This window comes from Bubalus bubalis, chromosome 18 (assembly GCF_019923935.1).
Source record: "Bubalus bubalis isolate 160015118507 breed Murrah chromosome 18, NDDB_SH_1, whole genome shotgun sequence".
In the NCBI taxonomy this organism is placed as follows: domain Eukaryota; kingdom Metazoa; phylum Chordata; class Mammalia; order Artiodactyla; family Bovidae; genus Bubalus; species Bubalus bubalis.
In genome coordinates, this window is record NC_059174.1 from 60,133,338 (window position 1) to 60,148,329 (window position 14,992).

The 14,992-nt window shown below is 41.3% G+C and overlaps 1 protein-coding gene across 8 annotated transcripts in view; it reads right to left on the minus strand.

The window, feature by feature from the left end:
* Positions 1–14,992, minus strand: part of LOC102395360 (zinc finger protein 11-like) — a 63,219-nt gene that overhangs the window by 41,874 nt on the left and 6,353 nt on the right. The window contains exon 6 of one of the 8 annotated variants that reach the window (XM_045163293.1): positions 2,198–2,982. The exons of the other annotated variants lie outside the window; for them this stretch is intronic. Within the exon in view, the coding sequence (XP_045019228.1) occupies positions 2,834–2,982 (149 nt within the window). The 3' untranslated portion in view covers positions 2,198–2,833. Of the gene's footprint in view, positions 1–2,197; positions 2,983–14,992 lie in introns of those variants that run through there. 8 annotated transcript variants of the gene reach the window in all.

Sequence of the window (14,992 nt, forward strand, 5' to 3'; positions counted from 1 at the left end):
AGAAACTGAGGACACATAAGACAGTGTCCGAGGAAGTGGATTACAAATAAGATAAACGAAATAAAGTGCTAGTTCTTAAGAAATTAAATAAGAAGAGAGCCTTTAAAAATGGTTGAAACACAGGGAAGTGTACTCATAGCTCTGTGGAGACCAAAGTGGTACGGAAATCAATAGAATGGGGAAGACTGGAGATCTCTTCAAGGAAACTGATATACCAAGGGAACTTTTCATACAAAGATGGGCACAATAAAGGACAGAAATGGATGGACTTAACAGAAGTGGAAAATATTAAGAAAAAGGGACAAGAATACAAGGAGAGATATACAAAAAAGATCATAATGACCAATATCACCAGGACCGTGTGATGACTCAGCTAGAGACAGTTATCCTGGAGTCTGAAGTCAAGTGGGCCATGGGAAGGATCATGATAAATAAAGCTAGTCGAGGTGATAGAATTCCAGTTGAGCTGTTTCAAGTCCTAAAAGATGATGTTGCTCAAGTGCTGCACACATTATGCCAGCTAATTTGAAAACTCAGCAGTGGCCACAGGACTGGAAAAGGTCAGTTTTCATTCCAATCCCAAAGAAAGGCAATGCCAAAGAATGATGAAACTAGTGCACAATTGCACTCATTTCACATACTACAAAAGTAAGGTTCAAAATTCTCCAAGTGTGCCATCAACAGTAAGTGAAGTGAGAACTTCCAGATGTTCAAGCTGGATTTACAAAAGGCAGAGGAACCAGAGATTAAATTGCCAACATACATTGAATCATAGAAAAAGCAAGAGAGTTCCAGAAAAACATCTACTTATGCTTTATTGACTACGCCACAGCCTTTGACGGTGTGGATCAAAACAAAGTGGAAAATTCTTAACAAGATGGGAATACCAGACCACCTTACCTGCCTCCTGAGAAATCTGTATGCAAGTCAAGAAGAAACAGTACTGGAGATGGAACAATGGACTAGTTGCAAATTGGGAAAGGAGTATGTCAAGACTGCCTATTGTCATCCTGCTTATTTAACTTATATGCAGAGTACATCATGCAGGAGCTCTAAGCTCGGTCCCTGGGTTGGGAAGATCCCCTAGAGACGGGAATGGCTACCCACTCCAGTATTCTGGCCTGAAGAAGTCCATGGATTGTATAGTCCATAGGGTCACAAACAGTTGGTCAGAACTGAGTGACTTTCAGTTTCACTTTGCATCATGTGAAATGTCGGGCTTGAAGAAGCACAAACTGGAATCAAGACTGCAGGGAGAAATATCAATAACCTCAGATATACAGATGACACGACCCTAATTGCAGAAAGCAAAGAGGAACTGAAGGGTATCTTGATGAAACTGAAAGAGAGGAGTGAAAAAGCTGGCTTCAAACTCAGCATTTAGAAAACTAAGATCATGGCATCTGGTCCCATCACTTCATGGCAAATAGATGGGAAAACAATCAAAACAGTGACAGACTTTCTGTTCTCGGGCTTCAAAATCACTCCAGATGTTGACTTCAAGCATGAAAGTAGAAAACGCTTGCTTCTTGGAAGAAAAGCTATGAGCAATGTAGACAGCATACCAAAAAATAGAGATATTCCTTTGCAGACAAATGTCTGTGTACTCAAAGATATGGTTTTTCCAGTAGTCATGTATGGATGTGAGAGTTGAAGAAGGCTGAGCATCGAAGAATTGATGCTTTTGTGGTGTTGGAGAAGACTCTTGAGAGTCTCTTAGACTGCAAGGGGATCACACCACTCTATTCTAAAGGAAATCAATCCTGAATATTCGTTGGAAGGACTGATGCTAAAGCTGAAGCTCCAATACTTTGACCATCTGATGTGAAGAACTGATGCATTGGAAAACATCCTGATGCTGGGTAAGACTGAGGGCAGGAGAAGGGGACGACAGAGGATGAGATGGTTGGATGGCATCACTGACTCGATGAACGTTGAGTTTGAGCAAGGTCTGGGAGTTGGTGATGGACATGGAAGCCTGGCATGCTGTAGTCCATGGGGTCCCAAAGAGTTGGACACGACTGAGCATCAGAACTGAACTGACTGATCGGTATAATTGATTCTCTTTGCTGTACAGTAGTACAAAATTGTAAAACAGCTATATTCCAATTTGAACTTTTTAAGCTAATTTCTTTATATAATCTAGAAATGTTTATAACTTGAATCAAGTATTAATAATATGGTGCAAAATGTGCTAAGCATTTATGCCAGTTCATTTTAAAATTCTATGAGGTAATTGAATATAGTAAATATTTTTGCATTTTAGAATTGGGGCAAATACACTTAAGATATTTAATATGAGATCATATAAGGAAAAGAGAAACTTTGTAGTCAACCTGAGATGTGCAGTCTTTCATTTTCGGGAGGTTTTGCTTTCTGTAGTGAAAAAAGTTTTTGAGTTTGAAATTTATTTAGAAGGTCCTTCTAGCTCCCAGTGGATAGGAAGTTATAAATCAGAAAACAAAAACCTGTCCCCAGTATTCCTAGAAATTTAGCAGTTTGTCTACCACTTCACTCACACATTTTTGCCTAGAGGTACAAAGAAACTTTCAAAGGACTGTCATACTGTTACTCAAAATGGGCAGTTTTCCTAGGACCCTAAGAAATGGAAGAGCAACCAATGAATGCAATTTCTCACAAGACAAGAGGAGACTTTTATTTCACACTGTGATGAAGGAAAGTAATCACTGGAGATGAATTTATGAATGATTTAAGAGACAGACTAGGGCAGGTGATACATTTCTATGACAGCAGTGGACACAAACCCAGGTTTTCCAAAATCATTTCCACTGAAGATGATCTTCCAAAACCACCTGACAAAGGATGACTTCCTCTAGCTCCTTGGACCTCTTATCTGAGTCATCATCTCCAGCCATTCATACCGACCTGGGAATATGGCTGTTGTCTCCATTCTCCTTATAGTCCTGTGATCGTTCAGTTGCTCCAGAAAGGTGATCAGGTTCAGCTTAGAGCCCACAAGACCTGTTCATCAGAGAAAGGAATATTTGTGTTCCAGAGACTCATCAGTGTCCAATCCAATATGTGTTCAGTTGAGACGAGAACACGAGAGAAAATGTTAATACAGCCTGGAAAATGATTTCCCCAAATCCTTTATTCAAATCACCTATGTAACACTAACAAATACATAACATCAGATCCTGAGATACTGGTCAAGTACTACAAAGGCAAAGTAAGTGTGTAACTGTGAAATTAAGAAAAGGTGTGCCTCTGGAATGACCCAGAGGGATGGTATGGGGAGGGAGGTGGGAGGGGGGTTCAGGATGGGGAACACGTGTACACCTGTGGCAGATGTATGATGATGTATGGCAAAACAATACAATATTGTAAAGTAAAAATAATAATAAAAGACTAAAAAAAAAGGAAAAAAAAAAATAAAAGGTGTGCCTATTTAATACTACAGAGCTTATACAATTACCACTAACCTAGAATATAGTGATAGGTTCCAGTGAAGGGTGTCAGATTCATGATCTCCAAACAAGAAGATTTAACTTTGGGACCAGGGACCAGGCACCAGGGTTGATCACTCAAGAGCATTTGTGTAGCAGAGTTTTATTAAAGTGAAAAAGGGACAGAGAAGTTTCTGATGTAGACATCAGAAGGGGGTGGAGAGTGCCACCCTTGCTAGTCTAAGCAAGGGAGCTATACACTTTTTTAATCAGTAATTACAATAAATCAAAACAATGTCTCAAGGTTGTAAAATTTTACCAGAACCACTCCCACAATCCTAAAGGAAATCAGTTCTGAATATGCGTTGGAAGTACTGATGCTGAAACTAAGACTCCAATAGTTTGGCAAGCTCATGCGAAGAGCTGACTTATTTCAAAAGACCCTGATGCTGGGAAAAATTGAAGGCGGGAGCAGAAGGGGACGACAGAGGATGAGATGGTTGGATGGCATCACCGACTCAATGGGTTTGAGTAAACTCCGCGAGTTGGTGATGGACAGGGAGGCTTGCTGTGCTGAGGTCCATGGGTCGCAAATAGTCAGACAAGACTGAGCAACTGAACTGAACTGAACCAGACCCTCTCCCATAATATAAATTCTAAGATATCAGGATTAGTCAGAAGGTTTTCAGGAAGGAGAAATTGTGCTCAAGCAGGATACATTTCGTTATATAATCCCTAGAACAGAGTTTAAACCGAGTTGTTTGTTGTTTAATCATCAGTTCTGGGCTTAAAGAAAAAGTCCTGTGTCTAAGACACATAAAGACTTTAAAAAGTCATTTTATGTGTCTAAGACCAAGGAATGTAAAGGGAAAGAAGGTATTTGTCTTTTCCTCCTTTAGAATTGCAGACCCCTATCTCTTCCTCGACAGTCCCAGACCACTCCCCTCCCCCTTCCTCCTCGGGACCCCGGACTTCTTATCAACCTGCCTAGGAATTGACTCTCACAGGAGGCAGAGTACATCAAGGAAGAAAAAGGTTACCAGCATAATGAATTATCCTGAAGCCTTTCTTTCCAAATTCATACATACCCATTTCCCTTAGAAAGGAGAGATTTCAAACTATTGGGGAATCAGAAATTTTCAGAAACATTCTAGAAATGATGGAACCAAAACCCAGTAGGTAGATAAGGGATTCTGGAAGGAAGTTGTCATCATCCAAGCAGGCCAGCTTCCTAGAGTTCTCTCACATCACATCCCTGTACAGTGCCCATGGAAAATTTTGTGAAAAACTCTGGACCACTGAGTTGAGTCACTGGGCTTCCCAGCTGGCTCAGTGGTAAAGAATCTGCCTTCCAGTGCTGGAGATGCGGCTTCAGTCTCGGGGTGGAGAGAATCCCGGGGAGGAGGAAATGGCAACCCACTGCAGAATTCTTGCCCGGAAAATCCCATGGACAGAAGAGAGTTGATTCTATGTATAATGGCACTTTCAAACTCTGTCCTAAATATCTAAATGGCATGCAGGTGCTAAGTCATCACTGCATTTCCCAACGTCCCTAAAATCCCAACACCAAACCACATCCCAGTGGGAGTGAGGATAGGAGTGACTGCAAATGCTGATCTCTCACAAAAAAGAATATTTTCAACAGTTGAAAGTCTCAGATCGACGCTGAGAATTCATCATGCTCCATAGAAACCGAGGCTGCAGACAACAGAGAAAAGGCTCTGGGACAGAAGGAAGTAGTCTAAAGGGCTGGTCTGCACTATCATAAGAAGATATAGGAAAAAAAATGATAATAAATGCAAGGGAAGAAAAATTAGGAGCAGAGAGCTAAAGGCTTGCATATTCTCATTCGGGCATTTTAGGAGGAAAAGCAGACACAGCCTGAGACCCAGGACAGGATATTTACCTGAGAAGCTGCCATTTTCTCCTCTTCTTCTCCTGCTCTGTCTTCTCTGGGGATATTACGCTGCAAACGCACTTACGAGTTTTGAGAAAATACCTTGGAGGGCATCAACACAACTTTATATCCTGCAACCACCGCTCCTACAAACAGAAGGATTTTGAAAAGCTGAGAAGACCGACCTCTCCTGTCCTCTTGTCTCAGGAGAGATTCAGGAACAATCAATTCCTACCTGGAGACCAGCCTGTGAACTTATTTCTTGATTGTTCTCTCCCCATAGAGAGCTCCTAACACTCTGCTCACACAGATGATGTGAGCTGACTGACTTCCCCAGTCCAAATCCAGCTAGACCAACCCTGCTGCCTCTCCTCAGAATGACTCCGGGGCTCAGCTCTAAAATGGACCAGATGGACCAGGAGCCACGTCCTTAACCCGGGCCTCTGCTTAGAATCACCTGGAACACTTCCTAGACACCACAGTGATGCTCCCACAGGACCACACAGAACTCTGTTGGGAGGGCATCAGTGAGGTCATTTCTGAAACGGGTCACGTGATCCTGATGGGAATCCAGAAGGAAACCACTTGGCTAAAGATTCTTTCTGAACCATTTCAATGAATACAAATCCCTGGTGGTCAGGTTCCCACTCCAAAAACTTATGAATCTGCAGGTCTACAGTCGGGCCGTGAAAGGAGTCATCAGCAAATCCCATTTTTTTCTGATGTTTCTTCCCCGAAACCAACGTTCCCGAGTCCTGAGCTCAAAGCCTCACACTCACCACACCTAAGACTTCTCTGTAGGGGACGATTTAGGGCAGGAATTTCTGAGAGAGGTTAAAGCTAGAATCAGGCAGAGAAAACAGGAGTACTTGCAGTTCAGCTTTTACACTTTACCCTGAGTCTTTGCCTCAGGCTCTCTAGGCTGAGTGTGGGTTAATTCATTCAACCAAGTCAAGGATTCTGGTGAGCACTGTGAGGGTGTTGAAAGGTTGCTGTTCAACCAAAAAAGACCCCTGGATTCTTGGCCTCCTGAGGAAAAGAATTCAATCTGGGGCCAGAGATGAGGCTTGATCGCTCAGAGCTTTTGTGTAATAAAGTTTTATTAAAGTATAAAAGAGATAGAGAAAGCTTCTGACATAGACTTCAGAAGGGGTTACATACTTTTAGTTAGTTATTCCAGTTAATCAAAAGACTGTCTGGAGGTTGTAAAGACCTCACTAGACCCACTCCCATAATTTACATTTTAAGACAACAAGATTAGCCAGAATTTTTTTTTCCAGAGAGTGTCCTCAAGCAGGAAAAAGCCACGTTTGTCCTTTCTTCCTCCTTGAGAATTCCAGACCCCTCTCTCCTTGGGGACCCCTGGACTTATCAACCTGCCAAGAAATTGACTCTCTCAGTGTGATTGAACGGGGGTCTGTGGATAGACCCTGAGGTCCAGCAAGACTGCTGGTCTCAAGGAAGGGGTTCATCTAGTGCATGTGCTCACAAGACTGGCTGGTGTGAGCTCAAGGACCTGCAGGCTGCCTGATCCCCAGACAGATGCTGAGGCAGCAACATCATGGAGCAGTTTAGGGAAACTGTCAACAATACTCTGTATCATCTTTCTTACTAGAATCATCCCAGTGTCTAAGCAGTTACAAAATGAGAGAGGAGATACAACCTAGAAATGATGGAATGTACATGAAGTTATGAGAAGTTAAATCCAGTGAGTAAACTAATTTCCCCATATGCCATCTTTGTGTGTTACCGAACAGTTAATTGCGGTCTCTTCACTACAACCTTAAATAAGGTGGGCGAGGTTGCTGTTGGTGGTGGGTTAACGTTTCATTTATTACAACCAACCAAAACAATAAAAGCCATTCACTTTTATGAATAACCATGTATTAAATTTCACACATAGTTGAAATAAAACCTTTTACAATCCGCGGTATGATCCATGATTAAATACAGATCAAAAGTATGGAGAAAGATATTCATTTGTTGATAGAATGTTGTGAGATTTCTGATTTCCACGGCTTACCAAACAAAGACTAGGAAGCACTTAGCAAGCATGATATACACCAATTCCATGCCTTTTCCAGGAAGGGTTTCTTACGTTTCTAGCTTATTACTGTCCTTATTTCAACACTGTCAAGTAATAATCATGACTTGTGCTGATATTATAAAGATACATCAATATTGCAGTGAACTGTCATTGTGTTCTTCTTACAAATGAAGGATATTACTATTGAAATATTACAACGAACTTCTGTCTTACTTTAATACACGGAAAAATTAAATGATCACTTACTTCATGGCAACCTCCAGATATTTCACGTCAATGACAAACACCTCTATTTAAATGTTCATTGTCCATTTTACATTATGCTATCCTCAATCTTCTAATGGAGATTAGATAGATATGGTTGCAACACAATATAAATAGGCTAATCTTTAATAAATCATCAAAAACCTATGTTTGCAAACACACTAGAAAGAAAGCATAACGTGGATTATTTGAGTGGTGAATTACATTCAGTCCAAATAACCTCACATCACATCATTATTAACAAGCATATATACATTGCTAAGAACTGTAATGTTCTAACCGTCAACCTTCATCTCACGATTCATGCTAAAATATCCATTTTTGATCTGTTTTAACTATGGAGTGCTCTTGCATGGAAAATCCCATGGATGGAGGAGCCTGGAAGGCTGCAGTCCATGGGGTTGCTGGGGGTCGAACACGACTGAGCGACTTCACTTTTCACTTTCATGCATTGGAGAAGGAAATGGCAACCCACTCCAGTGTTCTTGCCTGGAGAATCCCAGGGACGGGGGAGCCTGGTGGGCCGCTGTCTATGGGGTCGCACAGAGTCAAACACGACTGAAGTGACTTAGCAGCAGCAGCACGCATATTTACTTCGATTTAACTTTTGATTAAATACCTTTCTATATATTTGTCACGTTGCTCCTCTCTGTCTTTCATATACCCTTGTATATTCCCAGTCTTTCATTAAATTTATGAGGTGAAATATTTGATATATTCCTAGGTTTGCTTTTGGGAATATACATTGGGAAGGTTTCTAATCAGTCTTCAGAATTTATTCAACAGCAGACTGTTCAGAATCCACAGAAAGAAAACAAGTGTAAGATATGTGGGAAAATATTTTACATTGGTTTCTTATATGAACTCTTGTGTTTTCTGATGCATGTTTGTGGCAAACCTCTTCCATCACTTGTTCCATTACTAGGGTTTCTCTCAAGTGTGTGTTCTCAGATGTTTAGTGAGATTACTACTATGACTAAAGGCTTTGTCACATTCTGTACATTTATAAGGTCTCTCTCCAGTATGAATTCATTGGTGTTGAGTAAGATGTGAGCACTGAATAAAGGCTTAGTTACATTCTTTACATTTATAAGGTCTCTCCCCAGAATGAATTCGCTGATGTCGAGTAAGAAGTGAGGGATGGATAAAGGCTTTGTTACATTCTTTACATTTATAAGGCTTCTCTCCAGTATGAATTCGCTGATGATAGCTTAGCTGTGAGTAACAGATAAAGGCTTTGCTACATTCTGTACATTTATAAGGTCTCTCTCCAGTATGAATTTGCTGATGATAGATTAGATGTGAGGAACAGATAAAGGCTTTGCTACATTCTGTACATTTGTAAGGCTTCTCTCCCATATGAATTCGCCAATGTTGAATGAGGTTTGAGTTGTGGTTAAAGGCGTTGCCATATTCTGTACATTTATAAGGTTTCTCTCCAGCGTGAATTCTCTGATGTTTAGTAAGAAGTGAGCTATGGTTAAATGCTTTGGTACATTCTGTACATTTGAAAGATTTCCTTCCTGTATGAATTTTCTTATGTCTACGTAGATGGCATGAGTTACTAAATATTTTCCCACATATCTTACACTTGTTTTCTTTCTGTGGATTCTGAACAGTCTGCTGTTGAATAAATTCTGAAGACTGATTAGAAACCTTCCCATATTCAGTACAAGTCCTCTCTTCAGTACAAGTACTCTTATCTAGAGAAAAACCTGACATTTGATCAAAGGTATTTGTACATTCATTACTTTTAGAATCCTTGTTTGATGATTCGGAACCCTGATGTTTCCTAAGGTTTGAGTCTCCTTCAACCCTATACCCATTTTCATTGCCTGAATACCTTCTCAGTCCACCATAAATACTCTTGTAATTATTGGAGCTGGAGCTGTTACTTAAGGTCTGACTCATTTTATTACATAAAGAAGGTTGTTGTGTATTAACCATATCACAATATTTACTGAACAATGATGGCTGGATTATGTCTCCTCCATTATTATCAACATTATACATCTTGGAATGGAGAGAAAATATCCGTTGGGGGAAGAAAAATGACTCTGTTCTCTTGGACCTCTCAAATGGATTAGATAGTGAATTTTCCCACTCATTGTTAAATTGTAGGTGTTCAGACATCCTTGAATATATGTTTAGTCGAAGCCTATGTTCACATTGTCTGAATAAGTATTTGCAGTAGAGACTAAATTACCTTCCATATTTTCCACGTGTCCTTTTAGAGAATATGTACGTTTCAAAAAAGGATGGAAATCTTTTCTTAAACACTTACACTTCTCGTTAGATGTTGAAGACTGAAGTTGGTGTTTTTCCCAGTTTGACTCACGTTGCTCATTGCTTTTGGCAGTATTGTTAGCATTATGTGTAACTGCCTCCATTTCTTTATGTCCATATAAACATCCTCTCTGTCTTTCATATACCCTTGTATATTCCCAGTCTTTCATTAAATTTAAGTTTCTGAGGTGAAATATTTGATATATTCCTAGGTTTGCTTTTGGGAATATATCTTCTAACACTGGATTCTTTGGCATCAAATCCTGGGTGTCTTGTGGAGACATAGCTGAAAGATACCAAATAACAAGTAATTTTCCCTGCTATTCTCAGTGAATATCTTTAAAGATTTAGAGAGTCTCATTGTGGGAGCTCAGTTTGGAGAGAAGGAGAGCCTCATTCTCTGTGGGAAGAGAACATGGCAACCAGCGTGTGGCAGCAGGACAGAGTGAGACCTGCACACAGGGTGCTGACCCCAGCCCTGCCCACCCAGCCTTAGAGGCATGTCCGCCAATGCAGACAAGGGCTGGGTGCTGAAATGTGGGCTTTGTAAAGCGGACCGAGGCAGAGGACTACTGCTGGCTATGAGGAAACATCCTGAAGGGATGGCCATGAGGGAGGAGCTCTGCAAACAAGATGCTTGTGGTGAAGCCTGAACCACCATAGAGCAGAGTGCCATTGGTGAGTGACGCCCAAACAAGAAGCCCATTGCATCCCATGTTCCTTGTGTTGCCCTCTGCTCGTCAAGGACTACGAAGAACTCCACCCACGTAGGACTTTTGAGCCCCCAGCCACGGCCTCCCCCATCCAACGCCTCCACAATCAGCAGAATCCTGTGCTCTGGGGCAGCCTCAGGAGAAGACACCTGTGAGTTGGCCACACGCACAGATGGAGCTGAAAGCACACGTGAAACCCAGGGATAAAGAAGAAAAGCTGAAACCTCTCCTTGGAGCAACACAAGCCATGGTCTTACACTGATGACCGGCCTTGTAACCTCAGCCCCTACAGAGCATCTGAATCAACAACCAGGGCTCTCCCAGTCATGGCAGGTGTAGCTTTAACAGCTGTAGACTTTGGGGGCTCCTACACAAGGGGGCTGGGCCAGGACAGAGCCAGAGCTGCCGCGTAGCACCACAGCGGGTCCAGCTGCACACTCAATGCAATCCCAGGACCTGACTTCACTGAATCTATGCTGGTGACCTTGCGAAAACAACATCTGAGAGACACCAGGGCCATGTGCCATCATGCCCATGGTTAAGGTGGTCCAAGACCAGTGCCAACACTACATATCATGAGAGCCTGCAGAACGCATGAGAGGGGACACCAGAGCACACCCTGAGGTGCACATTCCTAGAGGAGTAATACTCAGTGACTTCTCTCTCGGTGGGTGTGCTCCAATCCCACCTGCCTGGCACCACAGATCAGAATCACAGCGAAGACTCAGATCTGGGAGCTCTATTCCACCACGCAGGGAGCAGGCACCACCAGAGACAGGGCAGTAACAACCACAGGACAAGGGGGAAACAGCCCTGAATATCCCCAGCAGGTTCTGGTCACAGTCAACAGCAATCAAAGCACAGATCAAGAGAGGAAAAGGGTACAAACCTCTGGACCAACCTCACCCACCAAGGTGCAGATACCAAAAGGAAGATTAACTAAGTTTCTGCACCCTTCAAAACAGAGACCACAAACAGAACGCTGGACAAAATGAGATGGCAAAGAAATAGGTTATAGGGGAAGAAACAAGATAAAAACCTCCAAGGACCACTGAATTAAGAGGTGATAGGCAATCTAATAATTCCATCTTGCTTTTAGTCATCTTAAGTGGAGACACCAAGCACTTTCACAAATCCTAGGTGCCCAGTAATTCTTTAATGCACTTCTTGCTACACATGTTTCTGAGAATGTTCTATTAGGTCTTTTGATCTAAAAATCATAAATGATAGTGACAGAGAACTAGTCAGAAACTGAGCACACATAAGACAGTGTCCGAGGAAGCTGAATACAAATAAGACAAACTTAATATAGTACTAGTTTTCAGAAATTAAAAAAGAAGAGAGACTTTAAAACTATGATTGAAAGAGGGAACTCTACTCATTGCTCTGTGGAGACCTAAATGGGAAGGAAATCAATAGGATGGTAAAGACTAGAGATCTCTTTAAGAAAATTAGAGGTACCAGGAATATTTCATGCAAAGATGAGAACAATAAAGGACAGATACGGGATGGACCTAAAAGAAGAAGAAGATATTAAGAGAAGTTGGCAAGAATACATGGAATAAGTATACAAAAAAATCTTAATGACCGAGATAAGCACGATGGTGGTATTACTCACCTAGTAACAGACATCCCGGCATCCAAAGTCAAGTCAGCCTTAGAAGGCATGATGACCAACAAAGCTGATGGAACTCCAGCTGAGCTATTTCAAGCCCTAAAAGATGATAATGCTAAAGTTCTACACTCGATAAGCCAGCAAATTTTGGAGACTCAGCAGTGGCCTCAGGACGGGAAAAGGTCAGTTTTCATTCCAATCACAAAGAAAGGCAATGCCAAAGAACACTCAAACTACTACACAATTTCCCTCATTTCAAACAATAGCAAAGGCTCAAAATTCTCCAAGTGAGGCTTTAACAGCACGTGAACGGAGAGCTTCCAGATGTTCAAGCTGGATTTAGAAATGGCAGAGGAATCAGAGATCAAATTGCCAACATCCCTTGGATCATATAAAAAGCAAGAGAGTTCTGGAAAACCAAATACATCTGCTTTATTGACTACCCCACAGCCTTTGATTGTGTGGATCACAAGAAACTGTGGAAAATTCTTATAGAGATGGGAACACCAGACTACCTTACCTGTCTGCTGAGAAATCTGTATGCATGTCAAGAAGCAACAGTGAGAACTGGACATGTGACAACGGACTGATTCCAAATTAGGAAAGGAGCACATCATTTGTCACCCTGGTTATTTAACTTATATGCAGAGTACTTCATGTGACATACCGGTTTGGATGAAGCACAAATTGGAATCAAGATTTCAGGGAGAAATATCCATAATCTCAGATACACAGATGACACCACCACCACCTTACAGCAGAAAGCAAAGAGGAACTGAGGAGTCTCTTGATGAAACTGAAAGAAGAGGCTGAAAAAGCTGGCTTCAAACTCAACCTTCAAAAAACAAACATCATGGCACCGGTCAGATCGTTTCATGGCAAACAGTGGGAGAAACAGTGGAAGCAGTGAGAGACTTTAAGTTTTGGGATTTGAAAATCATTGGAGATGGTGGCTACAGCCATGAAAGTAAAAGACGCTTGCTCCTTGGAAGAAAAGGTATGACCAACCTAGGCAGCATATTAAAAAGCAGAAACATTACTTTTCTGACAAAGGTCCATCTAGTCAAAGCTATGGTTTTTCCACTAGTTATGTATGGATGTGAGAGTTGGACCATGAAAAAGCTGAGTGCCGAAGAATTGATGCTTTTGAGCTGTGGTGTTGGAGATGAATCTTGAGAGTCCCTTGGACTGCAAGAAGATCACACCACTCCATCCTAAAGGAAATCAGTCCTCAATATTCATTGGAAGGACATGGTAATGCTGAAGTTCCGATACTTTGGCCACCTGATGTGAAGAACTGACACACTGAGAAAGACCCTCATGCTGGGAAAGATTGAAGATGAGAGGAGAAGGGGACGACAGAGGGTGAGATGGTTGCATCGCATCACTGACTCGATGGACATGAGTTTGAGCAGGCTCTGGGAGTTGGTGATGGACAGGGAAGCCTGGCCTGCTGCAGAGCATGGATCGCAGACTCAGACTTGACTGAGTGACTGAACAGAACTGACTGATATGTATAATTGATTCTCTTTGCTGTATAGAAGTACAAAATTGGAAAACATCTATATTCCAATTAGAACTTTTAATAAAGATTTCTTTATATAATCTAAAAATTGTCATAATTTGAATCAACCATTAATAATGTAGTGGAAAATGTGCTAAGATTTTATGTCAATGTATTTTAAAATTCCATGAGGTAATAGAATATAATAAGTATTTTAATATGTTAGAATTGGGGCAAATACACTAAAGATGTTTAGTATGAGATCATATAAGGAAAAGAGAAACTTTCAAGTCAACCTGAGATGTGCATTGTTTCATTTTCACCAGGTTTTGCTTTCTGCAGTGAAAAATTACTTGAATTTGAAATTTATTCAGAAGGTCCTATGTGTCGCTCCCAGTGGATAGGAAATTATGAATCAGAGAACAAAAACCCGTCCCCAGTATTCCTAGAAGTTTGGCAGTTTGTCTACGACTTCACTCACACGTTTCTGTCTAGAGGTAGAAGGAAACTTTAAAAGGACTGTCATACGGTTACTCAGAAACGAGCAGAGTTTTCCTAGGGTCCCCAGAAATGGAAGAGCAACGAATGAATGCAGTTTGTCACAAGCCAAGAGGAGACTTTTAGGTCACACTGTGATGGAGAAAAGTAATCACGAGATAAATTTATGAATGCTTTTAGAGAGAGAATGGGGCAGGTGATACATTTCTATCACAGTAGCAGACTCAAACCCAGGTTTTTGAAAACCATTTCTATTGAAGAAAATCTTCCAAAACCATGTGACAAAAGATTAGTTCCTCCCTGCTCCTCGGACCTCTCATCTGAGTCATCATCTCCATCCATTCATACCCACGTGGGTAAATGGCTGTTGTCTCCATTCTCCTCATATTCCTGAGATCCTTCAATTGCTCCAGAAAGAAGACCAGGTCCAGCGTAGACACAAGCCCTATTTATCAGAGAAAGAAATATTTGTGTTGTCAGAGATTCATCAGTGTCGAATCCAATATGTATTCAGGTGAGACGAAAATGCATTTTGTTCTAGAAAACGATTTCCTTAAATACTTTATTCAAAGCAGCTATACAATACTAACACACACCTAACATCAGATCCTGAGATTATGGTCAGGTAGTACTAAGGTAAAAGTAAGTAGTGTCAATGTGAAATTAAGAGAGGGTGCAACTATTTAATACCACAGAACTTACACAATTACCACGAACCTAGAAGGAAGGACGTAGAATACATCAAGGAAGAAAAACGTCAC